The sequence below is a fragment of the Ambystoma mexicanum genome, chromosome 12 (assembly GCF_040938575.1).
Source record: "Ambystoma mexicanum isolate Mex_15411 chromosome 12, UKY_AmexF1_1, whole genome shotgun sequence".
In the NCBI taxonomy this organism is placed as follows: domain Eukaryota; kingdom Metazoa; phylum Chordata; class Amphibia; order Caudata; family Ambystomatidae; genus Ambystoma; species Ambystoma mexicanum.
The window spans coordinates 152,711,563-152,726,160 of record NC_090936.1 but is presented as its reverse complement, the minus strand read 5'-3'; the positions used below and the strand labels follow the sequence as shown (position 1 = coordinate 152,726,160).

Below are 14,598 nucleotides of genomic sequence, written 5' to 3'. Positions count from 1 at the left end.
GCCCAATTCCAGCACTGTGACTCAAGGACTGGACAGAGGAGATGCAACATTCATCAGTGGTTCTTTAGCATTACACAGGTTTAATCATGCTCATTCAGAAGTGTCAAATGTAGCGATACTGTGTGCTGGAATATCACTTTGGTCAGACACTGGTGCCTGGCAGCTACGTTTTGGCATTACATTGGAGACGAAGACAACTGTTTTTATGCTCCATATTCGCAAACCCTATAGCATATCTAATTTGTTACCTTTATCTTTTTGTTTTGCAGTTTAACACTATGCTGTTGTACTGTGTGCCAAAATTCAGCTTAGTGGGATCAAGGTACTCAGTCCGCACACAGATTGGTTTAGATGGTATGAAGGTTATAGGAACGGTCAACGAGGATTATCCACATACTTTCCAAGTATCTGGAAAAGAACGTACTCTAGAACTACAAGCAAGGTAAGAGGTGGTGATCATTAAAGATTAAAAGGTATTGTTAGAAGTAGGCACAAGGTTTTTACTTTTTCAAACATACTGAAGAAAAATATTTTATAAAACATTTAAGTCACACCGCCAAAATAATGAAACCATATCAATTCTATTGTAGCCCACTACAGTGTATACATATATAAACAAACAGAACAGCTGCACACTTTGAAAGTCAGCTCCCTGTTTGATTTTGTGGTCTGCACAACATATAAAAACTTTTCTTAAAAGTACATACTGATCAAATGGTTTTTGTTATCCTTTACTGTACTTCATAGGATAAAAGAGAAATGGCAAAGTGATTAACTTGGGGAGTTTGGGGGGGTGCAATTGGCATCAGGTGTGTCAGAGTAGAATTGAACCAATATAGTCTTTTGTCTTTAAAGGCACAAAATGCACATGTTCTGTCATAGACTTTACTCAGTGAAATTTGCAGGTGCATTCTGGCCTAAACCTCGTATTATCTCAATAATGCTCACAACTAGAGTCCTGGTATTTAAAAAAGAGAAACTACCTATATATGATGGCTGCCGAGCACTTCCCAAATCAGTTCATTGTTGACAGTGTAGTTTCATAAATTCTCCAGACAGTTCTTTGTATCCATTTGGTGAAGAAATACAGTTAAGTATTTACATTAGCCGTTGATGGCTGTCTTAAATAGAATTTCTAAGAATACGCTATATAAGAAATATAGATGAATTGGCATCAAACTCATGGATATATTCCACCCTAGGGATCTGATTAACATCTGATAGATGATGGAGATATCATTCGGAAGTTCAGGGTGGAATGCAATCTCCAGATGAAAGCCACCCACCTATAATTTTATCCTGTGTATGCCCCCACCCCAGTGCTTTTATTCTACTCCTGAATTGTCCTGTGCGACCCAGCATTACAGTGGGTGGGGGTGAGCGTGGAGTCATGGGTGAACTGTATAAAACATAAAGTGTACCAAATTCCTTCACCCCATAGCAACCCAAAAAAGAAAAGGAATATCTAGCATAGAAAATACTGTATCCCCTGCCAGGACGTCATAATAGTTGTTTATGAATCCCATAATCCTTTGCCTTTGGCTTTAAGAATCTGTGCAGTCTCGGAGAGAGTTCAAGAGTTTTTCATTTGAAACAAACATTATGCAGATTATTCACAGTAACGATGTTCGGCTTGTTCAGGTGGTAGTTCAGTGTTATGATAAGCTGCTGTTCAATGAAATGAACTGGACTGGCGAAGGGGTGGGAAAATATGCTAATAGGCATCACTCTCTAGTCTCGTGTGGGCATACCGTTCCTAGCATAAGTGTCCTTTAATCCCAGAGTTCCCAATAGGTATTGGTAACACCTATTGTCTGTCATGGTTGGCAATTTTCCATCAAGCTACATTGACAATCTCAAATGCTCTGGTTCAGTCTCATCCTCAGTTGCTCCCTTTCACTTCTCTCCCTGATCTTAGTACCTCCTTCCTTTTTCTTTGTCCCACTGTCTCCTATCCCTTCCTACTCCCTCCAGTCTTCCTACACTCTGTCTCACATTTCTCCTCCCCTTCTCTGTATGTGTCACTACAACCCTCTTCTCACCTCTCATCTCTATCCTTGCCTTGGCACACTCTGTCCCTTACCAGTACCTTCACCCCCTTTTCTGCTTTGCCCCACCCCCACTTCCATCTTGCACACCCTGCACCTCCTTGCCTCCATATACAGTCTCTCTAACCTTTGCTTTTCCTCTAATTCCTACACCTCTCCTTTATCTTCATCTTTCTTTCTTGCGCTCTCTCACCTTTTACAGAGCCCCACCCCCCCCCCACACACCTGGCACCACAAATACCTCCTCTGCAAACTGCTCCAATTCTGTCACAAACTCCCCAGCACTCTAGTCCTCTACCCCCAATCTACCTGGTGTCCTGGACCACCTTCACACCTCCTGACCGCACCCCTTCTACCCACACCATGCCTCTCATTCTGTCTCCTGTGAAGAGCCAGGAATGAGACTTGGACACAAGGGATTCATGGTTTTGGTCAAAGACTTTTATTAAAATAAAAGGGGGTGGGCAAATGCCTCTCTGTCCCTGCACTATGAGATGTTTCCCTACCTAAAACCAAAACCAAGTAACTGTCAATGTCAGAATGTCCAAAGCAAAACCGTCCCGTGGCCAAAGTACTATTCTGGCTCTCATCTTCTAACAAAATAAACTCTAAGGTGAAAAGGGTAATGTATTTGGCCTTGAGTGGTTTATAAAGGTTCAAAAAGGAAAACGCATAACTCTAACAAAAACGTTCCAGAAGGATATGTGAAGGCATCATGAAGTAAGACACAGACAGACATCAGATTTAATTTTCTAAATAAAATGTTTTATTTTCCTTAAATGTCAGGATGGAGTAAGGCCTAACTTGCCCTATGCTAAGGTGGGATTTCCCTACCTAAAGACTAAAGAAACTAAGGATAGTCTGTGTCAGTAAGTTCAACTCAAAAGTCTGTCTGTGTCCAAAATCTATACTTGGCCTCACAACAAAATATATAACATGTGCATGGATGACAGCAACAAAAGAAATAGTGTTCAAAATAAAGTTCCAAGCTTCTTCCAGCTCCAGGCTTATACTCGGCTTCCCCTTCCCCAAGTTTAGAACAATTCCAAAAGGTCTCGGCAATCCCTTCCCCAAGAGTTAAACACAGTTCAAAAGGTCTTGGGATTCCCTTACCCAAGAAGTCAGCTCCTCCAGCTTCGAATTGATAATCAGTTCAAATCTCCTGGCTTTGAAAACAGTTCCAATTCAACTCCTTATTCATCCAGGCTTTTCAATTGTTCATAAGGGCTGCGCTCTGTCTGCCTTTCGCATGCACTTCAGCAACTGTTGCACAATACAAGCTTATTTACATTTGGTCTTCTTGGCTGTTTCCAAGTAGGGGTCACATGTTCCAGGTGCAGTTGTCGGACAACACGGCCCAACCATCCCAGGTTATGCAGCTGATAACCCTAGGCACTTTGTTATGCTTCCGTATTCTTCTGGATTTTGCCAACAGAGGTTTTTTCGCTCTCTCTGAACCTGTGACCTGGGACAACACTTATTTCTTATTCTCCTTGGCAGTCTCTTGGCTTTGCCACAACATGCATCTCGTAGAATTTTATCCGTGGTGTTCACCCTTTTTCACGACCTTGCTTGCACTTGCTTTCACTCGTAATGTATTCACACATGCTCATATCTTTCAGTCGGTTTGGTATTCAATAATGCTTGTTGTGTTTCTCAAAAGTATTTATAACACTTTGCATCTTGTTTGGAACTTTAACAGCAATTTAATATTTTTCAGTTCATTCGGCATTCAGATATGCTTGTTTCCAGCCCACGGAGTGCCCCGGTATGAGTGTTCGCTTCTTTACACTCACTGGTATGCGATTACTCCTCCGGGCGTCTCGGTTCTGCTTCTTTCCACTCTACCTTTTCCTTATGGAAGCCCAAGCGAGCAGCGCTCCCTGCCTTGGAATCTTGCAGTGTGTAGCTCTTTGTTCCGTCAGCGGATGCTACTGAGAGCACCTCTCTCTCTCTCAGCGGCGGCGGCATTCAGGAGGCTTTGGTGCCCTACAGCTCTTGCTGTGAACACTGGGCAGGGAGGACAGCAGGCTTCTCGACCCTCTCACGGCCAGCTTTGGCCCTGGCATCTCTCTTGCACTCCTGCTCAGCCCAGCTTCCCTCCAGCCTGCTCTGCTTCTGCCAGCTGCGTCTCTTTTTCCAGGCCGTTCTTTCCCACCCTTCTACCCCCTATTGCTGGGCAGTCACCTATTTTAAACACCTGTGACTTGTTAACGGGTTGCAGGTGTAAGCCCTTCACTTCAATTGCCTGACTGCTGGACATGCCTGGCTATTACAATGGAACACCTCCAAAGCCCTTTTCATCGTCTCAGTACCAAAATGGTGTGAATGAAGGGAAGTATGCATAGCTCACAGTTGTTTCTTCCAATTCCGAGTCTTGAGGTGAAATGACTGTGGGACATTTTGATTTGAAGAAAGGGGTAAGGACTGAAAATAGCCTACAAAGGCAGGGGGGGATATAGGATTGGGTTCCTTTTTACAAGGAGAAAGGGGGATACCTTGTCTCAACCAAAGACATCCTCTCCCCACTCCCCAAGTTTCCTTCACCCAGATGGTCCTCCCTCATCTATATCCATCCCCAGCATCAGGATCCAAGAGCGATGGCCTTTCCCTGACCACTTGAGGAGGATTTAGGGGAAGTAGAAGTGAGGATGCCCTCATGTTCCTCACAGATATGGTTCCTTGTTTCATAGGGTGGGTCCATTCCCCTGCATTTCTCTTCCCTCTGTTGTATATTCAAAGATATCAGTTATTTGAGTTTCTCCTGATCCACAACACAACTGATACACAAAACAACTTGGCTCTTTGTCTTTATTTTGTTAAGATACCAGGTTTACTTTCCTGGCAGGTTTTTACTCCTTTTCTCTTTGGTTTCACACCGCCTTTTGCTAGTCCTGATATATCATTCTCAGGACCCCTTTAGGTGATGTCTGTCTTATACACTGTTCAGTTTGTCCTTGCCTGGTGTGCTTCCCTACCAAGGCTTCCTTTATATGAACACATTTGCAATTGCCTGGTATTGTCATGACCACTGTGAGGGGGCACAAGTTGTGCAACAAGCAGGCTCCCACCAGAACCCTGAGGGCCTTAAAATCACTGCAAAAGAGCTCCTGGAGCCAGTCCTGGTGCCTTTGGCACCAGGCTCGTATGTAGGAAGGAAGGGCTGTTCATACTAGGTCCAATTTTTGTACATGGGCCTTTAAATCCAACATGGAAGCACCCAGACAGCCCAGTTCTAAGAACCAAGCCATGCGGTTTAGTGTTTTGGGTGTGGCAGGCCTGGAACTACTTCCCCTGGTACTACTTTACCTGGCCTATATAAACCACACCCTGCCTGCAGAACACGCTTCACGTTATTCTGCAACCAGCAGCGTGACGCTCACCGTGTCCAGCTCCAGGTCTTCAGCACCTTCCTGTAGTCCTGCAAGAACAAGATTATTCTGTCTTACCTGAGAAAACACCATCCAGCACTCAGAATCTCAACCGGGCTGCAATCTGTGGAAACCGAGAGAAGAAGAAACATCACTCACCTGTGAGTACTAGCTTAAGGACGTCCGGTGAACCGCTACCACAGCTGCTGCTCGAACATCGTGACCTGCAATAACGAGAAAGGGGAAAACAATATTAAAACGCGTGCACTTCCAAAACATCAAATTCCATCAGTCTTACCTGAATTACATTGCGCTAAGCCGCGCTTCCATCCAGAGCACCACAGCAACACCTGCAAAGGAAAAGAGACATATTCAGGTTCGCTTTCAGGATTAAACAACCGCACAGTGCTGTACGTACCTTAACGGATTCCGGGAGTCTGTTTTTCATCGCGCTCTCATCCACTTGCAGCACCACAGCGGCCTGTGAGGAGAAGAAGAAAACGCAGGTTAGCTTTAAAAGACAATAAAGGCACTGTGCTTCACGCTTTCTCTTAGCTAGAAACGTGCCTCTCCATTCGGCACGCCAGCATCAAGACCTTCGCATCTGAAAAGAAGAAGATAAAGACATTAACCAATTCCCACCATAAGCAGAACAAAGACTTAGAATTAACAAACCTACCTGCCTACCAGCAGATTCGGGGTCACACCAGGCCTGGGCCCAAGGAAGGCGTACTGCACCAGTGAAGCAACTCTGGCAGCTCGCCAACAAACGTCAAGCGCCCCTGCACAAGAAGCGCAGGACGGATAGCTCACCCTACAAATAACTAAGGTGAGAAAAGAACCCAGTGGGAAGGGAATCGGTCAGAGAGGTGTGGGAAATTCACCCATTAGAGACAGTTATCACAAATCCTCCCTTCTGTAATTGCAGATTCATTATTTAGCACTGGGCAACTACGCATCCAGGGTTCCGGATCTCAGAGCCTTCCAGACGCCCCCGGGGATATAAGGTGAGCGTAACAGGTATACTCTCCTGCCAGTACTTTCTCAAATGAACACACCTGCAACTGCCTGGTATATTCTCCTGCCAGCGCTTCATTAAATGCACACATGTGCAGCTTTAATTTGCCCCGTGTTCTCTCGTTCCAGAGCTTTTCTCTTGTGGGCTCTGCACACAGTTCAAACCTTGATATCGTCTTATATTTGCATTGTCTGATACTGTCATGGCCATGGGCCAGTTACTTCACATCCTGCAGGGTCCCAATGGACCCAGTCTTGGCACGTATGGCACCAAGCTCATTATAAAGTGTGCTCTGCACACAGAATGTTAAAGGCACATGCATCTGGATTGGGCTGGGCCCTAGCAATGCATGGGAGGCACGTGCAGAAGACATGAGGAGTGGGAAGGTGGGGCCTCAAGGCGGGCTTAAAGGGAGTGGCTGGGGCCAGCCTATACAAGCCGGCCCCACCCGCATGCTGGCACTTCGCGTTAGTCTGCTAGAGCAGCGTAACGCTTACCGCCGTTCAGAAGACCTTTACCTGTTTCAGCACGAGTATCTTCAGTCTCCGGAACCCTCCAGCATCTTACCTGGAATCAGCCATGCCATCGCTGGAAGCACTGCTATCGCTTCCCCTTCTGCAGCTACCGCACGCATCTTACCTTGAGGTCAGCCACACCATTGCTGGAAGTTCAGCTACCTGCTTCTAACTCTGAAGTCAACGCGCACATCTTACCTGAGTCAGCCACGCCATCGCTGGAAGCATTGCTACGCGCTTCCGACCCTGCAGCAGCCGCACACATCTTGCCTGTCTCCTCGGCTCCTCCGCCGGTGCTGCCAAGCATCCTTACCTGTCCCGAACTCCCATCAACAACAGGACCTTCTTCCGACCAAGCATCCTTGCGGATCTTCATCTCCGGCAGCCCGCAGGCCTTCGGAAACCGCTCATCAGCAAACACCGACCAGCTGCACCTGCAAAGGGAAAGGAAAACACAAGGTTAGCAATTGCATAGACTTTAACACGCTAAGCAGCGAGCTTCTGGGAGAGGCTAGTTACCACTAGTAGGTCCTCCAAAATAGACCTTTATCATCACACGCTCCTGGGTCATCTTCATACCTAAGAGAGAGAGAGAGAAAGGGCAATATAAGGTTACGGACAAAAATCCTTGGGGAAGATTATCACAACCAATACGAACAATAATCATAGTTATAAAAACCTACCTTCAAGACAGAATGGTTGCAGCTGGTCTGGACCTCCACGCCAAGGACCAGTGACGCAACTAGGTCCATCTACAGTGCCCCTGCTAGAAGAAAGCAGGATGGAGAGCTCATCCTTATATCAAAACAGGTGAGCCTGCATGGGCAAGCTCTTGCTCATTTCTTTCTGGCACAACAAAAGAGTTGAGTGGAATCACAACGCCACCATGCCATTCTCACTGCCTCTCATCCTCTCTCAGGAACAGTGCCAGTATCCTGGGTCCTCGATAACGCAGCGGATGGGCGAGAGTCGATCCACGGGAGCCAGGTCCAGGGAGGGCTCCAACCACACCCCAATGTCCCCGCAGAGACCCGGTGAGCATAACAGATACTGTATCTGCCTGGTATACTATCATGCCAGGGCTTACCTTATAAGTGTATTACACTCACAAACTTGAAAGTCTCTTACTTTTGTTCAGTTTTCACTTTTAAGGAAATGCGCTCTGGCTTTCTCTCTTTCATGTACTTAGTTTACTTCTTTGTCAGTTGTTTACATTTGGCATAGCTGCCAATATGCCCCGGTGTCCCGGCTTCCCTTTTTGGGACTCACTGGTTCTTGCTGACTTACTTCCTTCCTCCCACGGCAAGCCGGTGGCGGTCGTTCAGCATTTCTCCCTGTCTCTCCGCCTCCGTTCCTCGGCTCCTCTGCCTCTCGCTGTTCCTGATGGGCTCTGATGTTTCGTGATGGGATTCAGTAAGGCAAACGCTTCCTCTCAGTACCTGTTAATGCCAAGGAGCCCTGCGTTGGATTCTGGCATTCCTGCAGCATGTTTTCTCTAGCAGCCAGCTTTCCACTTCTTCCTTGAGCCAGTTGGCTCCACGGCACTCTCTGCAGCCCCACAGTCTCTCTGTACCACGAGAAACAGATCCTCCAGCAGCTCGTACCAGTCAGCTGCTGCTGTTGTTTACATTTCCCAGCAACAGGTATGCGCTCACAACAACTAGAGCCCAGCTTGTATTCTTGGTTTTTTCCGCTCTGCATTACTCGGCTCATCTTCCTCATCCCAGTATTCTTGTAGTTATGGAAATGGTAGTCCATTCATGATATTTTACATACAAAGTCTAGGTAAATGTTCTTTATGGGCAAGTCGGCTCTGAATGACTTCCAGGTAGAGTTTGAGAAGGTGTTTTCATGAGTCTTAGAGGGTAAATCATATTTTGACGGCTCACACACAGATCTCGTTAGGTTTTCCATACCCTTCCTAGGTGGATGAGGGGAGGTGTAACAATATGCCATAAAGGCATTGGGTATGTATGGGGTATCCTCAAGAGAGGAAAGGGAATACCATTCCTTGTCTGATGGTGCCCTGCTACTGCCCCGGAGGTTGTCTTCCCCTATGTGGTCCTCCCTCATAAAGCCACTCCCAGGGTCAGGATCAGGTAGTGGCTGAAGTCCCCTGGCCACATGGGGACAGGTCACCACCAGGAAAGGAGCGATGATACCATCGGATTCCTCACACTCCTTTTATACTGTGATCGTACTGGTTCTGTCGACCCTCCACCTTCCATCGGATGCAGCACTCATCTGACTCTAGGAACCAATCTGTTCCTGCCTTTTCCCCAAGGGCTGTGTTGCATAGGTGAGCTTCGGGAAGCAACAGAGTGCTTTTCAATCATAGGGGGAAGAACACAGTGATGGAAGCAGAGAAACAAGTCAGTGGGGTGCTTCACAACAGGGGCGGGGCAGGGAGGGTAATTTGGCAGCAAGGGATCTACAAGCAACCAGGGGAGGAAACAGAGGGGAGAATATCACCCAGTTTAAGGTACAGTGGGGTGTGGAACGTGTGTGCAACGAGGTGCTTGGGAGTAGCCATTCCTTGAAAAGGAGGGTCCTGAACTCCTTCCTGAACTGTAGAAGTGAGGGGGTGTGTCTAATGTAGACTGGGAGGTTGGGTCTCTCATTTCTATTTTGGCATGGTAATTCCCATTCCATTCCTGGGCTCTACTTGATTCCATTCTCCCGGCTGGCGCCGGATTGGGTTTTCTTAGCTGCTCCCAGTTGCACTCTGGCAGTTGGGGTCCTGTATCAGAAAAGAGAGAACAATGGTCAGAAAATTTACTGGAGGCCATTGGGTGATAAAGCATGGGACCACTGATTACATTTGTGATACCTGTTTTTTTTCAGGGCCTCACTCTCCATCCTTTAACAGTGTCATACATAGAAGTGACCCTGTTACAGTAGGAAGATGAAGCTTTATAAAAGGGAAGTCATTTTGAATGGCCTGCAATTAAAGCCACACACCGCATATTAGGAGTAATTGCTCTGAGGAGGTGCTGTCCTGTAAAAAATAATCTAGCAGTTTTTTTTTCCACTGCAGCAAATATTACGTAGTGGCAAGAATAAGTTGTCTAGAAGGCAGACATTGTTCAGGTGAGGCTCAATCCAGTCTTAAAATAAACACGGGGCACAGTGTATCACTGTAATACTCTGTAGACAACATAACTAAAGTGTCTGTCTAGGTTTCCCTTTCTTTCTCCGTCCCTCTCTATCTCTCCCCCACCTGATGTTGCACTCTCCTCCTCTATATCTTCACCTACTGGTCTTACCACCTCCATGTCCTGTGCCCCACCCTCCCCTCACAATGTTATTCTCACTTCCTCCTCTTCACTTCTGCCTCCACCTACAGATATTACCACCGCCTTAAACTCCCTTCTCACTTCTTGCCTCCATTTGCATCTCTTGTCACTCAAATGTTATTCACCTGCCACAACCTCCTAAAACAGCCAACACACTCTGACTGGGGTCTCTGTTTTTATAGTGTTCTCCCTCCTCCTTTTGGTTTGGGATTTTGGAGAGTGACTTCCTCTGTGTCCTGTAATTGGGTCAGAGCTTGGATTGATTGTTGCTTCTGGGTGCATCTGGCCTCACTTTGGGGTTATGCGGCTGGACGAAGCCTTCATTTGGCCTGTCATCCAACTTGGATTCCACACTGCACTGCCTGCAATTCTGGTGCTGCCTTTGCAGGGTCCAGGTCTCCTGTTTCCCAGGGTGTAGATGGTATGCTGGAAAACACTAAGTAAGCTTTTAAACTCCACTGGCTCCATAGAGAATGCTAGTCTGCTGTGAACATCCCTCTTCGTATCATCAGCAAGGGAGCGCTCTGCCAAGAGACAAAGTATTCAGTTCAATTCAAGTTTGTTTCAGTAATCGTTAACCATAACACACACATACACATATCGCTACAAATTAATTTAATTCATAAAACTTGATAAACACCATTATTTGTATCAACAGATCATGATTTAAAATAGATCTATAGACTAAAAAATATGAACATATGCTTTATACATGAACTTCTCATGCATGCACTTAAAACAGCGAATACATACATCGATTCTTAATTCTCTTTCGGCTACCCTCCTTTTATCCACATCAATTTCAGGTTTTTCCAAGCCAGATATAATTTATGCTTTTATATGAGCAAATTGACTAAACAAAGGTAACCCATCAATAAAAATAACCTTCACCAGGTAGGTACATCTTAGTCCATCCTTAAATTACTATTACATTTTAAAATCCAGATTTGTCCAAATTAACCCTAAAAGCTAGGTTTAAAAAACTATGAACTAAAGCCATTATCGTCTAATAGGCCTATATCATGAACAGAATATTCAAAAATGCTGCAAATCCTGTACTTGGGCAAAGTCATAATCACATACCATGGACCTGCCATCAAGCTTGCACAATTTTGTTAAATTGGATTTCAATGGGCGCAAGTCAAATTTAAGTCTAGCATATAGCATACAATCTTTTACTTTTGGTATAATTAAAATACGTCAGATGGATATTCCTAGAAGCCAAACCCTTTTGGACAATGAGGGCCTACTCTGGGCACAGTTAACTGCTTTGGTGTTTATTAGGTCAAATACAAGTTCATTAAATAGCAATTTTGCATTATTATGAATTGCCTACCGTCTTGCAAACCACAACTCTAGTTCTATAAGGCTTAGGATACATTTGATATCTTTCAGCCATGCTGTCTTGCTCATTGAAGGTAAAGTAATGGGTTCTTTCAATAAATCTCTACATAAAGAATCACTAACTCAATTTTTGATCCAAAAAACAATGGTACGTATGTAAATTAAATAACATAGGGCCATCTGACCCACCTCCTTCAGTGCCAACTGGATGGGGATACAGAATTGGCTACCTCTAACCAACAGTTGTAACATTTATTTTGAATTGTTTCCAAACATGCTGTATTTATAATACCCCATATTTCCACACCAAGAAGTGTCTGGACTACAGCTTAAGTCTGGTACACTTTGCTCCATTAGTCTGTTGCATTTTGAGTTTGGTATCCCCTAATTGCGGCTGCCATGTCAACTGTTTGGAGATCACCCCTGAGTATATTTAGGACCTAGTACTCGCCAATATGTGGCTAGATATCTAAGATATCAATTTGTGTTTCGACTTAATTTTGGAACCTATAGCCATAACCTTAGACTCATCTACATTTGTTATAAGTACTCAATCCTCACAGAATTATTAGAAGCCATCCAGTAAGGCCCTCGCTGCTAATTCCGTTTTTGCAATTACTACTGCATCATCAAAAAATGTTAAAAAGCCACTGCCTAGAGTTTAATCTTAGAAGCCACATCCATGACTTGCAACAAGAATTCCTCTGGACCATTAATAAAAACTGAAAACACTAGAAGGGTCCGAACACAAACTTGCCTCACTCCAGGCGTGACAGGGATGTTACTTGTTAGCTGACCATTGTTACCATATCTAACTCCTACAAAACTGGGGGAATATAGAGCCTGAACAAACCAAATTAATCAATCTGGGATTCTCAATCTAGTAATAAATTCACAGAGCTAAGCGTGCAGAATGAGATCGGAAGAGGACCTTGGATCAATAAATCCTAGAAAGACTCTTTTTCCTGATTGTTCTGGCCTGCAATGAATTGATGACTTTGTACCATACACAGAGAAATATCCAGTCAGAAAACCATAAACTTGAAACATTGTATCACACAGGTCTCCAGAGCACACATGGGGAGAAATGTGCGATTGGGAAACTGTAAACGTGCAATATTGTATCAAGCTCGGGTCTCTGCAATTCATGGAGTGTAACACTAGGGCTTTGAAGTTCATTGGTGCAGAAGTAGACACAGCACACAAAGGTTGCATGCTTGTTGATAGAGACGTTTATGAACATTTATGTAACAGAAAATAAGGAAGAACCCTACCTGTCCCTATATCTAAGCAGGATTTCCCTGCCTCAAACAAACCTAAGGATGGCGTCAGAATGTCAGTCAAAAACAAGCAGTCCACTGTCCTATGTCCCAAACCTATTTTTGTCCCTTACACTTCAAAAGAAATCTATAAAGTAGGCTGTACCCTGACTTCAACAGGATGACTCCCTCCTTCGGTATGGCTTTAGGCAGTTCGTGAATAATGGGGGAATATTGTTTTTCCCCTAGACTTCGCTAGGCTTTTCTGTATTGTTCCACACAGATGGGGAGGTCTCTCTCTTCCCCAGAACTTCTCAGGTGATTTGCTTATAGTTCCAAAACAAGATTGGGACGGTTTCTCCCTTCTCTAAGCCTTTCTTAGTCTCACTTTTGATAGTATCAGTATTGTCTAAATTTCTGTCGAGGAATATATCTTCCTTCCTTGGGTTTTCTCATAATTTGTGCTGGAGGATCTCTTTCTTTTCCCCTGGTCTTCTCTTGACATTTGTTAGAGAATCTTTCCCTTCTCGTTTGTTCCTCTTCTGTCTTTTGCCAAAGGATACCCATCCTATTCCTTGGTCTTCTCTTCCCGTTATGTGGGTCCAAGACCCCCTTCTCAGCTTTGCAATGTTTCTTGCTTAAGCCTGGTTCACTAACCCACCAGGCATTATCTTGTATGCACAATTCTCTCCGTTTTTCATTAGTCCGGTCCAAGACCCCTTTCTCACCTTCATAGTCTCTCTTGATTAGGCCCAGTTAAATATCCAGCCAGGCCTCTCTTCAGGTTTCTCTGCTGTGCTCGCTTACCCAAAATAGTCCTTATTTCATCTCTCTTTTTTGCCACCAGACGTCCGGTTCACCAGCCTTTGGTTAAGTCTTGGCTCCTTTCCATCTTCTTGTTCCCCATCTTCCTGTTCTAGGAATTCTGGTCTGCAGCACGTCCTCTCTTCATGGCTACGCTCCCCAACTCGATGTTCCTCTGCGGCCAGACTCGCTCTGAGAGTCCTTGGTCAGTTTTTATGGCAGCTTGACTCTCGAGCCTCAGATAGCTAGCATGTTAGTATTGGTTCGGTTCACTGCCCTGCTCTTCCTTGTGTCAGTACTTTTGTATTCATCCATACTTACTCTTCCCTCACTCTTCCTCGTCACAGTATCATCTACCTGATATACAGGGCTGCTATGTATGGGGTAACTAGCAGAAGAAAGAGGAGACAGAGGGGGTGTTTGGGGCCTATTCATGCTGTTTGTTGAACAGTGTCTGGGAAGCATGGTGGTTAACATACCACATTCTCTCTCCATAGTCTTCGCCTCTCACACAGTGGGGGTCCCCTCCCATTAGTAACACCCCCAGGGGGACTTGCGGGTAGTGGCCTTACCTCCTTGACCCCGTGGGAAGGGTCCCCCACCAGAGAAGTTATGACATTGAGGGATTTGTCCCACTAGCCTGAAACACTGGTTGGACTGTAACAATAATGGGATTACAGTTGCTACCAGTGTGTGAATGAAATGGACTCTGACTGGTGATGGTTTTGATTTTTCCTTTCTAAAGCTTTAAGCCTCTCTAGGGAGAGCTCCAGCTATCTAGGTTGTGTAAGAGGTGCACAGAAGGGGTTTCTGTGACTGCCTGCTACCAAGCAGTGAGGGCCGTGGGATGGTGATCAGGGGGTTCTTCCCAATACCCCCTCCCCCAGACACATCATCCACTGATTCGGAAACGCATCCAGCCCCCTGATTCACTCTGTTAGCA

At 45.3% G+C, this 14,598-nt stretch overlaps 1 protein-coding gene across 11 annotated transcripts in view; it reads left to right on the top strand.

Annotated features, from left to right (window-relative positions):
- The window catches only part of FGD4 (FYVE, RhoGEF and PH domain containing 4), a 1,139,208-nt gene that overhangs the window by 952,794 nt on the left and 171,816 nt on the right, over window positions 1–14,598 (top strand). For all 11 annotated transcript variants that reach the window (XM_069628200.1, XM_069628199.1, XM_069628201.1 and 8 more), the window contains one exon: window positions 270–442. In XM_069628200.1, the coding sequence (XP_069484301.1) occupies window positions 270–442 (173 nt within the window). The remainder of the gene's footprint in view (window positions 1–269; window positions 443–14,598) is intronic.